Raw genomic sequence first — 16,195 nt, forward strand, 5'->3', positions numbered from 1 at the left:
CATTTTCTCCAATCCTTCACTGAATACTAAATGTAACATCAAATTTGTTTCTCCAGCTCAGATTGCATTGCAAAGCTGGTTAGTGCAGTTCAATAATACTTTGAAACAGCTAAGTACTACACAGCCAATTAAGTGCTTCTGAACCAGGGTCAACAAGATGTGATCAGTGATAATGGGAACTGCAGATGCTGGAGAATCCAAGATAATAAAATGTGAGGCTGGATGAACACAGCAGGCCAAGCAGCATCTCAGGAGCACAAAAGCTGACGTTTCGGGCCTAGACCCTTCATCAGAGAGGGGGATGGGATGAGGGTTCTGGAATAAATAGGGAGAGAGGGGGAGGCGGACCGAAGATGGAGAGAAAAGAAGATAGGTGGAGAGAGTATAGGTGGGGAGGTAGGGAGGGGATAGGTCAGTCCAGGGAAGACGGACAGGTCAAGGAGGTGGGATGAGGTTAGTAGGTAGATGGGGGTGCGGCTTGGGGTGGGAGGAAGGGATGGGTGAGAGGAAGAACAGGTTAGGGAGGCAGAGATAGGTTGGACTGGTTTTGGGATGCAGTGGGTGGAGGGGAGGAGCTGGGCTGGTTGTGTGGTGCAGTGTGGGGAGGAGACGAACTGGGCTGGTTTAGGGATGCAGTTGGGGAAGGGGAGATTTTGAAACTGGTGAAGTCCACATTGATACCATTAGGCTGCAGGGTTCCCAGGCGGAATATGAGTTGCTGTTCCTGCAACCTTCGGGTGGCATCATTGTGGCAGTGCAGGAGGCCCATGATGGACATGTCATCTAAAGAATGGGAGGGGGAGTGGAAATGGTTTGCGACTGGGAGGTGCAGTTGTTTGTTGCGAACTGAGCGGAGGTGTTCTGCAAAGCAGTCTCCAAGCCTTCGCTTGGTTTCCCCAATGTAGAGGAAGCCACACCGGGTACAGTGGATGCAGTATACCACATTGGCAGATGTGCAGGTGAACCTCTGCTTAATGTGGAATGTCATCTTGGGGTCTGGGTTAGGGGTGAGGGAGGAGGTGTGGGGGCAAGTGTAGCATTTCCTGCGGTTGCAGGGGAAGGTGCCAGGTGTGGTGGGGTTAGAGGGCAGTGTGGAGCGAACAAGGGAGTCACGGTGAGAGTGGTCTCTCCGGAAAGCAGACAGGGGTGGGGATGGAAAAATGTCTTGGGTGGTGGGGTCGGATTGTAGATGGCGGAAGTGTCGGAGGATGATGCGTTGTATCCGGAGGTTGGTGGGGTGGTGTGTGAGAACGAGGGGGATCCTCTTTGGGCGGTTGTGGCAGGGGCGGGGTGTGAGGGATGTGTTGTGGGAAATGCGGGAGACGCGGTCGAGGGCGTTCTTGATCACTGTGGGGGGAAAGTTGCGGTCCTTGAAGAACTTGGACATCTGGGATGTGCGGGAGTGGAATGTCTTGTCGTGGGAGCAGATGTGGCGGAGGCGGAGGAATTGGGAATAGGGGATGGAATTTTTGCAGGAGGGTGGGTGGGAGGAGGTGTATTCTCCGGTACATTGATGACTGTATCGGCGCCGCCTCTTTCTCCCCAGAGGAGCTCGAACAGTTCATCCACTTCGCCAACACCTTCCACCCCAACCTTCAGTTCACCTGGGCCATCTCCAGCACATCCCTCACCTTCCTGGACCTCTCAGTCTCCATCTCAGGCAACCAGCTTGTAACTGATGTCCATTTCAAGCCCACCGACTCCCACAGCTACCTAGAATACACCTCCTCCCACCCACCCTCCCCTCAAAATCTCCCCTTCCCCAACTGCATCCCTAAACCAGCCCAGTTCGTCCCCTCCCCCCACTGCACCACACAACCAGCCCAGCTCCTCCCCTCCACCCACTGCATCCCAAAACCAGTCCAACCTGTCTCTGCCTCCCTAACCTGTTCTTCCTCTCACCCATCCCTTCCTCCCACCCCAAGCCGCACCCCCATCTACCTACTAACCTCATCCCACCTCCTTGACCTGTCCGTCTTCCCTGGACTGACCTAACCCCTCCCCACCTCCCCACCTATACTCTCTCCACCTATCTTCTTTTCTCTCCATCTTCGGTCCGCCTCCCCCTCTCTCCCTATTTATTCCAGAACTCTCATCCCTTCCCCCTCTCTGATGAAGGGTCTAGGCCCAAAACGTCAGCTTTTGTGCTCCTGAGATGCTGCTTGGCCTGCTGTGTTCATCCAGCCTCACATTTTATTATCAACAAGATGTGATGGCCAGTTGGTGCACAGCAAGGTTCCACAATGTAGCTGGATAGATTTAGCAGTGTTACGTGAAGTATGCTGGCCTAGGGAAGTTTGCTAGTTGTCTTCAAAATGTACTATGGGATTTTTCATATTCCCCTACGAGCATAAATGTCTCATCCAGAAGACCAAGGCATCAGCAATGCATTAGCCTAGATTACATGCATGAACTGAAGTTTGAATCCACAAAGTTTTGAATTAGAGAGGGGCAGCACGGCTATCGTGTCAAGGCAGCTACCTTAAAATCACATTGAGTAGTTCGTTTACCATTTTGCGACTTCATGATTAATGAATTTAACATTTTTTGGTAATATAAATGATTTAGTAGTGGACTCTGATAATCATTTAAAATGAGAAACCATTCAAACATTATAAAAATCTGCTAATACAATAATTAATAACACAAAAACTATTTTTAAATAAATTGAAGACTGTGTCAGTTTCCGTCAGATGTGTGTCCATCTGTTTGATAGGTTTGAGTTTTATTTTGCTACGTTCACTTTAGTGCAGCTATCTGCAGTTGTCAAAAGTGGAAAGCAGTTAATTCTAGTCCTTGCAGCTGATGGTCTCACTCCTCCAATCTTGACAATTAATTGCACAATTTCCAGTCCCTGTGGTTGAAATGAGCTCTTACTGTCAGGAAGCTTTTTCTATAATGGAAAGCTCAAAAACAGCTTTGTGCTTAAAATTTGCTCCAGATATTGTGTAGTTCCTGATGCAATTAAACTGGAGGTGTTTGAGTTATTGTGTTTCAGATACATACTGACATATTAATTGGGACAAGAAGAATGACTAATGAGAAGTCATTGAACTAGCACAAGAATAGAGTCAAATCATGGGCTGATTATGTTGCAAAGTATACACTGTGGGCACAATACTGCAAGCAAAGTTGTAACTTCAAGGGGTTCACACAATTCACCTGTGTAAAGGCTGGACAGTATGAAGTGTACCTGTCACCAGCCTCCTGTGTGTAGAAGATAGAATGAGCTCACTTCATAGATATTCTCTTCTCTCTAGTTTGGTGACAATGCCTCTAATACTTTAGAGATAACAGCCTCTGCAGTTACACCTGCCCATGCTATCCATCATCTAGCTTAAAATAGAAGAGAATAGAAAGGAAATTATGTCAAGCGCAATTGCATTAAATAGGGTTCCAGTTTGCAAAGGTTTTTTGGTTCAAAGAGTCTTTTGATAAGCTCAAAATTATATCGGGTTATCACATCCCTTTACATAACATTTAGAATACTTCCAGATAAATTAATAGCTTGAAGTTTTGTTTCTAATTTAGGGCCCAATATTGCAAAAGCTACAGTAGCAATTTGATACAAAACGAGGTACACTTTGATAAAGCAAATCAGCGCAAAATGGTGTACCAATTAGAATACAAAAGAATTGCATAGATAAGTGTGTTCTTAAAACTTACACCATGTGTGTGAACCAGCTTGGTTTGATTCTTCTTAAAGGAAGACTCAGAAAGGAGAATGTCACTGGGAAAAGAGACTGGTGTGCCAACTCACTCAGTTTATTTTGTCACCTCACAGGCATTTTGTAAGAAATGGCATAAATCAGTTAAATAATGTACCTTTGGCTAGTTATGTTCCATTTTTCCCAGGTTGTGGAGAGACTCTTTCAACTTTAAAAGCACACAAAATCATAAAGATTTTCCAGACCCGAATTTTCCCAATTTAAAAAGAGCACTTCTTTTCCTCCTTCATTATACTGACGGAAGGAGCGGAAAGAGTCCTTGGATTTGGCATTCCCTGGTATGCTGTCCGATTTTTCAATCTTCATGCATACATGTCAGCAGTAAATAGTCACTAGCTGTTTGAGCACGTTGCCCATCACAGTAAAGCCTCATGCTCTCTCCATGTGTACTGGACTTCTATAAAATACAATAGCCTCCTTCCAAAATGATGCTGCCTCTTACTTACCAGAAGATTCAAAATCCAATTTGACAAGTATTTTGTGTTTTGTTTTCAGAGTGAGACTGAAAGCAGCCCTGACTCATGATCAGCTTGGAAAAATCCTGCTGCAATGAGATGCTACTGGAAACGATCAGTGACGACGGTTGGTTCCTTCCTGTTTTTTTGTCTTTTGATGTACCTCTGTATGAAGGATGAAGGGAGCATTTTGGTGAGTATTCCCTGTGGTACAGTGTGATGGGAGTCCACTTTGCATCAGCTTTTTGGAAAACTTGTTAGTTGTCTGCCAGGTATGACTCAGTAGGCACTTTCACAACAAGTGACAATGAGCATCTTTCATGTGTGTTCAATTCAACAATTTATACCACCGTGTGTAACAGGACAATGTCTGACAAGTTCACCACATTATTTCATTGATTCCAAACATAAGAAACTTCCCTGTTGACATCTGTGTTCTGAAGCCTTTAATGCTAATGATAATCAGAAAGAGCCATTTTCTCCGAAAGGCTGGGGAATTTGACATTGTGAATAATGTGGAAAAATGTTCAGATTAAATTTGCCAGCCATCAAAAGTATCATTAAAATAACTTGTCTCCAACTCAATACAGAAACAGGTCCACCATCATATATCTTTAAGTGAAAGCCACTTATTTCTAGCAGCTCCTAATATTGCAGATGCAACAAAATTGCAACTTTAGGAAATATGCATTTTCTCTGTAGCTTATAAACCATCCCCATCAATAGATTGGGGGGGGCGGGGGTGGAGAAGGTTATGGGGGATGGGTCTGGGTGGGATGCTGTGCAGGTTGGTGTGGACTTGTTAGGCCAAAAAGCCTGTTTCCACAGTGTAGTGACTCTATGAATAGGGAACTAATTACTTTATCCCTTCCTACCTCTAAAATCTCTAGCCATTCATGCCTTTTGTATATCCCTGATTTTAAACTCGCAAACCTGCAACCTCTACCACACAAAGGACAAGGGCAACAGATACATGTGAACATCACCAACTGCAAATTCGTCTCCAGCCATACACCATACTGACTTGGTGACATCCTGACAGACTGATGTCTTCAGTTATGTATGTTCCCGTGTGTAAATGGAGCTTTCACTAAGAAAACTCCTATAAAGCCACAAAGACCTTGGGATATAAGAGAAAAATCTATATTTGATAAATAATGAAGACATTTGGCAATGGCTCGCTGGTCTAGGGGTATGATTCTTGCTTTGGAGGTTGTAGATCGCAGATGTGCGAGAGGTCCCTGATTCAATTCCTGGATGAGCCCTGATGATCGCAGGTTTTCAATTTAAACAGCTAGGAAACGGGATGAGGACCCGAAATGTGAATATAGAGAGCTGGGACAGAACCTGAAAGCCAGGACAAGCAGGGTAGTAATCTACCAGTGCCACGGGCTAGTGAGGCCAGAAACAGAGAGCAAGTGCAGCTGAACACGTGGCTACAGAGCTGCTATAGGAGGGAGAGCTTCAGGTTTGTGGATCATTGGGTTACCTTCTGGGGAAGGTGGGACCTGTACACGAAGGACAGTTGCCCCTGAACTGGAGGGGCACCAATATCCTGGGCAGGGGATTAGCTAGAGCTCTTCGGGAGGGTTTAAACTAGTTTGGTAGGGGGATGGGAACCGGAACCACAGATCAGAGGATGGGGTAACCGGTGTAAAGGCAGATAGAGTGAGCAGAGAATCTGTGAGGAAGGATAGCAGTTGATAGGGCAAAGTGACAATCAGTGCAATAGGTTGAGGTGTATCTACTTCAATGCATGAAGTGTCAGGAATAAGGGTGATGAATTTAGAGCATAGATCAGTACTTGGAACTACAGTGCTGTGGCCATTACAGAGACTTGGATAACACAGGGACAGGAAGGGTTGTTGGATGTTCCAGGGTATAGATGTTTCAAAAGAGATAGGGAGGGAGGTAAAAGCGGTGGGGGAGTGGCATTGCTCATCATGGATGGTATCACAGCTGCAGAAAGGGAGGTCATAGAGGAAGGTTTGTCTACTGAGTCAGTATGGGTGGAAGTCAGAAACAGGAAAGGAGCAGTCACTTTATTGGGAGTTTTCTATAGACCTCTCAATAGCAATAGAGACATGACGGAACAGATTGGGAGACAGATTTTGGAAAGGTGCAGAAGTAATAGGGTTGTTGTCATGGGTGACTTCAACTTACCTAATATAGACTGGAACGTCCCAAGTGCAACTAGCTTGGATGGAGCAGATTTTTGTCAGGTGTGTTCAGGAAGGATTTCTGACTCTATGTAGATAGGCCGACTAGAGGGGAGGCCATATTAGATTTGGTGCTTGGCAACGAACCAGACCAGGTGTTAGATCTCTCAGTAGAAGAGCATTTCGGTGATAGTGATCACAACTCCCTGACCTTTGCTACAGTCATGGAGAGGGATAGGAGCAGATGGTATGGTAAAGGATTTAATTGGGGGAGGGGGAATTACAATGCTATTTGGCAAGAACTATGGAGCACCAATGGGATCAGATGTTCTCAGGGAAATGCACGATAAAAATGTGGAGGTTGTTTAGAGAGCAGTTGCTACAGGTACTGGATAGGTTTGTCTCACTGAGGCAAGGAAAGAATGGTAAGGTGAAGGAATCGTCGATGACAAAAGCATGTGGAACACCTAGTCAAGACAAAGAAGGAAGCTTGCTGAGGAAGCAAGGATCGGACAGGGCTCTGGAGGTCTACAGGTAGCCAGGAAGGAATTGAAGAATGGCCTTAGGACAGCTAGAAGGGGGCATGAGAAAACCTTGGTGGGTAAGATCAAGGAAAACCCCAAGGCGTTCTATGCTGCAGCTGTATAAAACTCTAGTTAGGCCACACTTGTAATACTGTGCTCACTTCTGGTTGACTCTTTATAGAAAAGATGTGGAAGCTATAGAGAGGAGATTTACCAGGATGCTGCCTCGACTGGAGGACAGGTCTTCTGAGGAAAGGTTGAGAGAGCTAGGGCTTTTTTCATGGGAGTGAAGAAGAATGAGAGGTGACTTGATAGAGGTGTACAAGATGATGAGAGGCATAGATAGAATGGACAGTTGGAGACTTTGTCCCAGTGCAGAAGTGGCTTTTACAAGGGGGCATAATTTTAAGATGATTGAAGGAAGGTATAGGGGAGATGTCAGAGGTAGGTTATTCACACAGTGTGTGGTGGGAGCATGGGATGCGCTGCTGGTGGTGGTTGTGGAGTCAGATAATTTTAGAGACTTTTAAACGACTCTTGGATAGGCACATGGAGGATAATAAAATGTAGGGTATGCAGGGTAGATTGATCTTAGTAGGATAATTGGCCCATGATGTTGTGCCGACATAAGGGTCTGTACGGTGCTGTACTGTTCTACATTCTATAAATTAATAATACAGGCAGTTGTTGCCAAATTGTACTTTCCCTTGAGCTCACATTCATGTAATCTTTCACCATGGCTTTAGGAAATGCCTGTGGTGTAAAATAGGATCCCAAGACTCAAAATAGGTAGAAGGCAAAACTTCTAGAATGTAATGACAGATGAACATTAATCTGTCTTTTCATTAGTACACCTACCTAACGTGTTTTATTATATGTTTCTTGCTGTGGTGCATTAGATTCATGTTCCAACTCTGAGGCAAAATTAATATGCCATAGGTGCCACAAGTGTTAACTGCATTCATTAGGGCTTGGCATAGGGTGTAGAGGCCAAAGGTAAATTGGTGCCTATCAGCCGGTTGTCTGTGCAAGGAAAATGTACAAGGTTAGCACAATTTATCTGGATTCCAAGCAGCCACTCCCTGAGTTCTGTTGACGTCAGTGCCTTTCACAACCTCAGGCATATCTTAATGTGATCTTTAAGGTGTGTTTTCAAAGTGTCACTATTCCTTCAGTTTCGTTGGTCAAAGTCATGGAACTCCCTCTCTAACAGTATTGTGGGTCTACCTAACCAAATGGACTGCAGTGGTTCAAGAAGGCAGTTCACTAGCAATAATATTAACCCAGACATTGATGTCCACATCCCAGCAGTGAATAAAATATTTATGTATTATACAGTGTGTGTGCCTGTAATAGAGCTATGAATCAATGTTGCGTTCATGGAAAGATGTTGGTACAATGGTGTTTATGACAGAGTGAACATGTAAGCATTTTTTTCAGGGTAGTTAATTCGGGAGTAAGTTACCTCCACAGAAGGGTTTAATTTGTGAAACATCCAAGCTAAGACAATCTAGTTGCAAAATCTATCAGAACTGAGAAAGCTTAGGGTCTCAGATTTGTGAAATTTGGCAAGGACTCATCAAGTTGTTTTCACAGTTCACAGGAAAGAACCTGGGAAAAGGTCATTTAAGTTGACCCGTAAAGTGTTGAGATGTGATGTAATCTCTCTCTGGACTTGAATGTATTTCATGGATAGTATGGAAGATAGATTGATACTTTATTTTGCTGTGTATTTTGATATCATTCTAACTTCAATGTATTTAGTTAACTTGTTTGTTTTAATTTATTTTGTTTAATAAAATTTTGGTGTTAGAGAAAATCTGTAGCCTCATCTGAATATATCTTGGTGACAAGTCATCGTGCTAATGAACTGAACAAACCCAATATGATCTAAGCTATCAAGCCAAATTTAATTCTGGGATCTGACTTGTCTAGTAATTCCATCAGTTGGGATTATATCTCAAGGTACAGGATGGTTTTGAAGTGTGGTCACTGTTACAGGTGGAAGGTAGAACCAAAAGCAAATTACAAAATAGCATAAAAATGTATTTCTTGTCATATTGTGACTGAGGCACAGCAGGAAATTCATATGCAGCAATTACTGTCAATTTGTATTAACTTGGTCCCTCTGGTGGATGGTATTCTCCCTGCAATGATGATATAAATTGCCAAAGTCAATCAGATGAAAGAACAAAGCTATGTGTCTCACCTTTTACAGTGATTTCCAAATTACTTTTTAAAAAATTCTTCTTTCATGGAATTTGAGCATTTCTGAGAAGACTAGCAATAATTGCCCATCCTTAATTGTCCTTGAGAAAGTGATGGCGAGTAACTTTGTTTGAACAGCTGCAGGCGATGTGGTATTTGTGCACTGCTCTGCTACTGGGGAGGGAATTGCAGGTTTCTGGCACTGGAATAGTGATGCAGTACCAAGTCAAAATTATGTGGGACTTGGAGAGGAATTTTCATGTGGTGTTCCAAAAAGTCTCTTGCCTTTCTTTGAGATGATAGTTTGTAGGTTTGAAAGGCACTGTCAAAGGAGCCTTGATGAATTACTGCACTGTATCTTGTAGATGGCACACATTACTGCTGCAGTATTGGTGGTGGAGAGAGGGAATGTGGTGCCAATCAAATAGGCTGCTTTGTCCTGGACGCTGTCTCAAGCCTTTGAGTCTTGTTGGAGTTTCACCCATCCAGACAAGTAGAAAATATGCCATCACACTCCTGACTTGCATCTTACAGATGCTGATCAGGCTTTGGGAAGTCATGTGGTGAGTTCCTTACCATAGAATGCCCAGCCCCTGATGTGGTGTTCCAGCCAGAGTAATCATATGTCTGGTCCAGTTCATTTTTTGAGCAATGATAATCCGCAGGATACTGGATGTTTATTTTAAGTCTTGTCATCTTGAATTTATAACTCAGCCATCAATGAATGAATCCTGCTCTCTCTACAGGAAGGTCATTGATACGCCATTCACTTCTATAAAACTTTACCAGACTTGCCAGTCAAATGTGATAATGAGCCAGATATATTATTTTGCTCATGAATGATGACAGAATCCTGAAACTAGGCATAATTGCAGGGTAGCACGGTGGCTCAGTGGTTAGCACTGCTGCCTCACATTGCCAGGGACCTGGGTTTAATTCTACTCTTGGGTGACTGTCTGTGTCTGCATGGGTTTCCTTCAGGTGCTCCAGTTTCCTCACACAGCCCAAAGATGCTCAGACAAGGTGGATTGGCCATGCTAAATTGTCTGTAGCATCCAGGGATGTGTAGATTAAGGGATGGGTCTAGGTGGAATGCACTGAGGGTCGGACTGGACTTGTTAGGCTGAAGGGCCTGTTTCCACACAGTAGGGATTCTATGATTCATAACTAAGTTCTGACACTTTATTGCATTGCTAAGAGGGTGCTGCATGTTCTGAGGTGTCATCTTTCAGATATAATGCTAAACTAGAGCCTTATCCTTGGTCAGGTAGTTACAAAAACCCATAATATTGCTTTTCATTCAACTACTGCTATCAAGAAAGAAACATCAATTTGCCATTGGTCTCATTTTATGGAACCAAAAACTCGCCGAAGTGGGATGTTTTGTCCTGGATGGTATTGAGTATCTTAATGGGTGCATATACACCATTTTGGTCTTATTTCCTGGTTAAAACTATGTTGTTTCTTCATTGGCTGCCATTGTTACTCTTCAAAAGTAGTGAATTGGACATACAGTTGAAAGGCACAAGGGGCTTGTTGCAAATATTGAGTGGACCACAGATACTCATACAGGTTTATCCTGTGAGCAGATGCTGTTACCCTGACTCCAGTTCTCACTGCCCATATCAACCCAGAGGTAGTGCAATTCAAGGCATATGACACTACCAATCGGTACCCATAAACTTACATGACCCTATTCAAATATTTCTCAAATCTTTTCATCGGCAGGACCAATGAACATAGAATCCCTAGAGTGTGGAAGCGGGCTAGTTGGCCCATCAAGTCCACTCTGACCCTCCAAGTAGTATCCCACCCTATCCCAGTAACCCAAACATTTCCCATAGCTAATCTATCCAGCCTGTGCTTCTTGAGACACCATGGGCAATTTAGTATGGCTAATCCATCTGACCTGCACATCTTTGGATTATGGGAGGAAACCCACGCAGACAGCGGGTGAATGTACAAACTCCACACAGATAGTTGCCTGAGCGTGGAATTGAACCCTGATCCCTGGCACTTTGCGGCAGCAGTGCTAACCACTGAGCCACTGTGCCACCCTTACACTCTAGTAAAATTAATTTAATGACAACTGAAGCAACTGTTTAATTTTGCAGTATGCATATCCCTGAACTAAAATGGCAATTGCACACTTCCTTTTCCCCAACATTTAGTCTGACTGCACTAAACAATGAGACATTTTTGAGGGGAGATCTAATAGAAACTTATAAGATAATGTATAGTTTAGAAGGGGTGGACACTAGGAAGTTGTTTCCGTTAGGCGGGGAGACTAGGACCCGTGGGCACAGCCAGAGTGTGGTGGGCTTGTGGAATTCATTGCCGCAGAGTGCAGTGGAGGCCGGGACGTTGGATGCCCTCAAGGCAGAGATCGACAAATTCTTGATCTCAAAAGGAATCAAGGGCTACGGGGGGAGTGCAGGGAAGTGATGCTGAAATGCCGTAAGCCATTGATTTAAATGGCGGAGTGGACTTGATGGGCAGAATGGCCTTACTTCCACTCCTATGTCTTATGGTCTTATGGTCTATTCCAGGACAGTAGACAAAATGTTCACTTTAAATATCACTGTATTTTAATACCAAGCTCTTCCATATTGCCAATATTAAACCAGGACTAAATATGAACAATGGTTCTCATCTGTAGTTTTTAAAATTATTGCCATAGGAAGAATTCATGAAGTTGCCATGGCAACATTGAGTATAAATCAGTTGAACTAACTCAATCAGATTGGGCGTGAATGATTATTGAAATATTCTAATCACTTTCCACACACTCAGCCATGCTATTCTGTAAGTTGAATCCATTGAGAGCAACATTTAACTCAATAATTGTATTTTGAATATAAATTACAGCAAGCCCACTCCCATGTTCCCACCTTTATCCCTTTATAAATGCATTTTGACATGTCTAAAATGTGAGTACTTTGTAAATGAAAAACATGCATTTATATGGGCATGCTGGAAAACTGCATGGCAGGGAGAAATCCCCGTTAATTCACATTAAAACAGGATTGCCACAAAGGGAGTTTCTGCAGACATCGTCTCTTAGTTGTTTTGACTGTGACACCTTCATACATAAAATAAATATTTCTGCATTTTTAAAAATATAGAACAAGATGGTTAACTTATCCATTGTTGGATACCCCTACTTTAAAGAGTCTTTTTACTCCGGCTGTGTGAAAATGCTAAGATTGCAAGGTGGACTTGTAAAGCAGGGATTATTAAAGAATATGTCTTCAGTAATTATCTGATTTCTTATTGGAAGTACAGTTCATGGTTGTTTACCTTTGTTTTTCAGGAAGAAGAAGAAAAGAGATTGGCCAAAGAAATAGCTGTACAACAGTTGTATTCAGAGAGGAATGTGCAGAACTTCAGGGAGCTGATAAACTTTTCTGCACCTATTAATGTCACCTATCAATATTTAGTAGGTTATCCTTTACTGAAAAAGAGTAAGTTACAGTTTTTCACGTGTGTGTGTGTGTGTGTGCGCCATAAAATGAAGGAATTGCAATAAAGTGTCAACTTTCTTGGTCTAAACTCTCCTAAATCTGGAACTATTATCTGAAATGCAATTAAAGTTTCAAGTTAATAAAAATTTCAAGCATAAAAAAACCATGCATTTACCTTTGTATCAGAGATAATGGAACTGCAGATGCTGGAGAATCCAAGATAACAAAGTGTGAGCTGGATGAACACAGCAGGCCAAGCAGCATGTCAGGAGCAGGAAGGCTGACGTTTTGGGAAGAGTCTAGGGATAGGTGAGAGGAAGAATAGGTTAGGCAGCCGGGGATGAGCTGGGCTGGTTTTGGGATGCAGTGGGGGGGAGGGGAGATTTTGAAACTGGTGAAATCCACATTGATACCATTGGGCTGCAGGGTTCCCAAGCAGAACATGAGTTCTGTTCCTGCAACCTATGGGTGGCATCATTGTGGCACTGCAGGAGGCCCAGGACGGACATGTTGTCTGAGGAATGGGAGGGGGTGTTGAAATGGTTCGCAACTGGGAGGTGCTGTTGTTTATTGCGAACCGAGCGTAGGTGTTCTGCAAAGCGGTCCCCAAGCCTCCGCTTGGTTTCCCCAATGTAGAGGAAGCCACACCAGGTACAGCGGATGCAGTATACCAGCTTGGCAGATGTGCAGGTGAACATCTGCTTGATGTGGAAAGTCATCTTGGGGCCTGGGATGGGGGTGAGGGAGGAGGTATGGGGGCAAGTGTAGCACTTCCTGCAGTTGCAGGGGAAAGTGCCAGGTGTGGTGGAGTCGGAGCGAAGTGTGGAGCGGACAAGAGAGTGACGGAGAGAGTGGTCTCTCCGGAAGGCCTACTAACCTCATCCCGGCCCCTTGACCTGTCCATCCTTCCCAGACTGACCTGTCCCCTCCCTACCTCCCCACCCATACTCTCATCCCCACCTATCTTCTCCTCTAGCCATCTTCGGTCTGCCTCCCCCTCTCTCTCTATTTATTTCAGAACCCTCTCTCCATCCCCCTTTTCTGAAGAAGGGCCTAGGCCTGAAACGTCAGCATTTGTGCTCCTGAGATGCTGCTTGGCCTGCTGTGTTCATCCAGCTCCACACTTTGTTATCATGCATTGACCTTATTTTTATTGTGAATAAATTTCCACTGGCCCAAAACAAGGAATTCCAGCATTTCTACCCAGCTTGAAGATGTCTTATGCTTCCATTTAGATCACATGTTTACTGCAACATCTTGTTAGTGATGAGCCCTACTTAAATTATTACTGCCCAGTAACTCTAAGAAGCAGTTAGCTTCATCCAATGGTCAAATGGATACTGTTAGAATACTGAGAGGTAGACCGGGCACTTTTCAGAGACAAGAGTGATAGGCTTTTGGGTTTGTGTGATATACAGTGAAAAATATATGCTGACAATTCATTTTGGATTATTAATCAATCTCACATTGTGAAGCATGCGCACACACTGGAAACTACAAAAAGAATACATAGGGCTGATTTTCAGACTGATACACACATTGTACCTGTTTCAACTCAGCAAAATAGGTGACAGCTATTCTCTGGTTCATTTCTCAGAGCAATGCCGTAACCAATCAACTTGTCCGGTTTAGAATTTAAACGAAGCATTGCAGTTAACTGTTAGTTATCATCTAGCTAATACATTCTACATGGTAATGTCTGTCCCGATCAAAGTCCCCTTTGAATCAGTCAGTACTGTACTCTCCAAAGTTGTTTTCCCTCTACATTGGTATTCTTACAAATTGTCCTGATTGAATGCAAGATGAAAAGCTTTGTCAAGACATGTCTTTTCTTCAGCAGACTCAAGTTCTGTATTACCAGATGACTAAAGACAAGGTTGTATTGACGGATCATCCCAAAAACCAGTAGGCTGGAGGGATGGTTTGTGATACAGAGTGATACCAACAGTGTGGGTTCAATTTCTGCACCAGTTGACATTCCCATGGAGATTCTCCATTCTCACCCTCACTCATGACCTAAGGTGCAGTGACCCTTGGGTTAAACCATTACAGTCTCCTCTCTCTAATGAGAGAGCAAACCCTATGATTCTCTGGGGCAATAGTGTCTTCACCCATATGATTTCTAAATATTTAAATAGACCATTAGCCCAGAATGAATTATGATACTTAGCTGATTTCATCAGATTTCCTAGTCAAATTATTCTAGTCTTCAATGGCATTTTCTATTGTTTTATGCAAGTCACGGGAGAAGATCCAATGACTGAAAGGCATAAAGATTCAACTTGACTATTTATCTGATACCCACAAATCAATAATATCCAAGATGGAGCTGATCCAGAAACTTGCTGAAGCACAACCAGAACATTGTGCATTGTAATAATGGCCCTTGTCTGTTCTGCAGAGTGCAGGACTGCCTCACAGCCCTATAGCAGCCACACGTAGACCCTGGCCAGTGGCTAAATGTTGCCAAGAGAAAGGGTAAAGGGCTGCTCAAGCCACTTCATTTGTGAGTGGTTTCTGTGTGCTGCTTTCCATTCATGAAGACTTGAAGAAATTGATCAAGGAAACACTTCAAATTGCACTGGCCATTCTGCTAAACAGCAGCTAATATTTAACCTAATCTCCTGGAACAGAGAATTGTAACCATCTGCAGTGTCTATAACAGAAGAGACTCCTCTACTCACTGAATTGGCAGCAGAGGAAACCAGCTTCACACTCCCTCAGTGACAGAGGACAGTTCTGTACCCAATGCCCACTGACCAGGGACAATGCGCCCACTCACACCAAAAGTGAAAGTTGAGAATCAACCTCAAATGCAATTGCGGCTAAGAATCCTGAACTATGGATCACATCACATCAACCTGCTTACTAAAAACAATTGTAGGAGACACGTTATTGATCCAACTGACACCTTCAGAAGCTGTTGAGTAGAGAACTAGACTAAATGAAGGGTAAATAAAAGGCATTCTTTTCAGCCTCCCCAGTTGGTTTTAACAGACAGATACTTTCTCCACTAAAGTATGGTTAATAGTTTTCAATATATGCAAAACAGAGCCAATTGCAGGTTTTTTCTTGAATGAAAGAGAGAACTATTTTATTCTCTTGAAACACAGAGAATAATAACAGTGGAAAGTCAAGCTTAAGGCTTGAGCAGTCCTGTCAGCCTTCTCTCTCGCTCTCACGCATACACACAACATTAAAAAGGGATTGTTTTCAGTACAAAGGAAGCGAATCCTTTTGATGTACTTGCGGCATGAGATTTCAACCTGAGACCATAGTTGGTTACCAGGATTGTTGGATCATCAGCTGTAGCAAAGTAGCATTTATGTTTAAAGCACCCAGCACCATGTTCATTCGTCTTTGTTCTTTCTGTGGAAACTGGGTGCTTTTTTTCCTCCAGAGACAGAGTTCTCAACCTGTGTTTGGGTCTGCATTTTTAGTTTCACCTTCCCTATTCTACCAAAGACACCCCATAAGTAACAGCTGGATGTATGTTCTTCTGTCTGCTCAAGTTTTGATCTCAGGGCTGACAGCGGTAGTCCAAAGTTCCATTTCTCATCATGGTATAAATCCAATAGGAGATGCAGGCCTTTTCACATCTCCCAGGAGAGTGTGACAAGCCTGTCTTTTTTTTTAATCTCCTTGGGGGAAAAATAT

The 16,195-nt window shown here is 43.4% G+C and overlaps 1 protein-coding gene across 4 annotated transcripts in view; it reads left to right on the forward strand.

Annotated features, from left to right (window-relative positions):
* The window catches only part of LOC125462993 (alpha-1,3-mannosyl-glycoprotein 4-beta-N-acetylglucosaminyltransferase C-like), a 91,591-nt gene that overhangs the window by 62,950 nt on the left and 12,446 nt on the right, over window positions 1-16,195 (forward strand). For all 4 annotated transcript variants that reach the window (XM_059653443.1, XM_048553575.2, XM_048553576.2 and 1 more), the window contains exons 2-3: window positions 4,224-4,376; window positions 12,388-12,538. In XM_059653443.1, the coding sequence (XP_059509426.1) occupies window positions 4,278-4,376; window positions 12,388-12,538 (250 nt within the window). In that variant the 5' untranslated portion in view covers window positions 4,224-4,277. The remainder of the gene's footprint in view (window positions 1-4,223; window positions 4,377-12,387; window positions 12,539-16,195) is intronic.

Source organism: Stegostoma tigrinum, chromosome 21 (assembly GCF_030684315.1).
Source record: "Stegostoma tigrinum isolate sSteTig4 chromosome 21, sSteTig4.hap1, whole genome shotgun sequence".
NCBI classification, from domain to species: domain Eukaryota; kingdom Metazoa; phylum Chordata; class Chondrichthyes; order Orectolobiformes; family Stegostomatidae; genus Stegostoma; species Stegostoma tigrinum.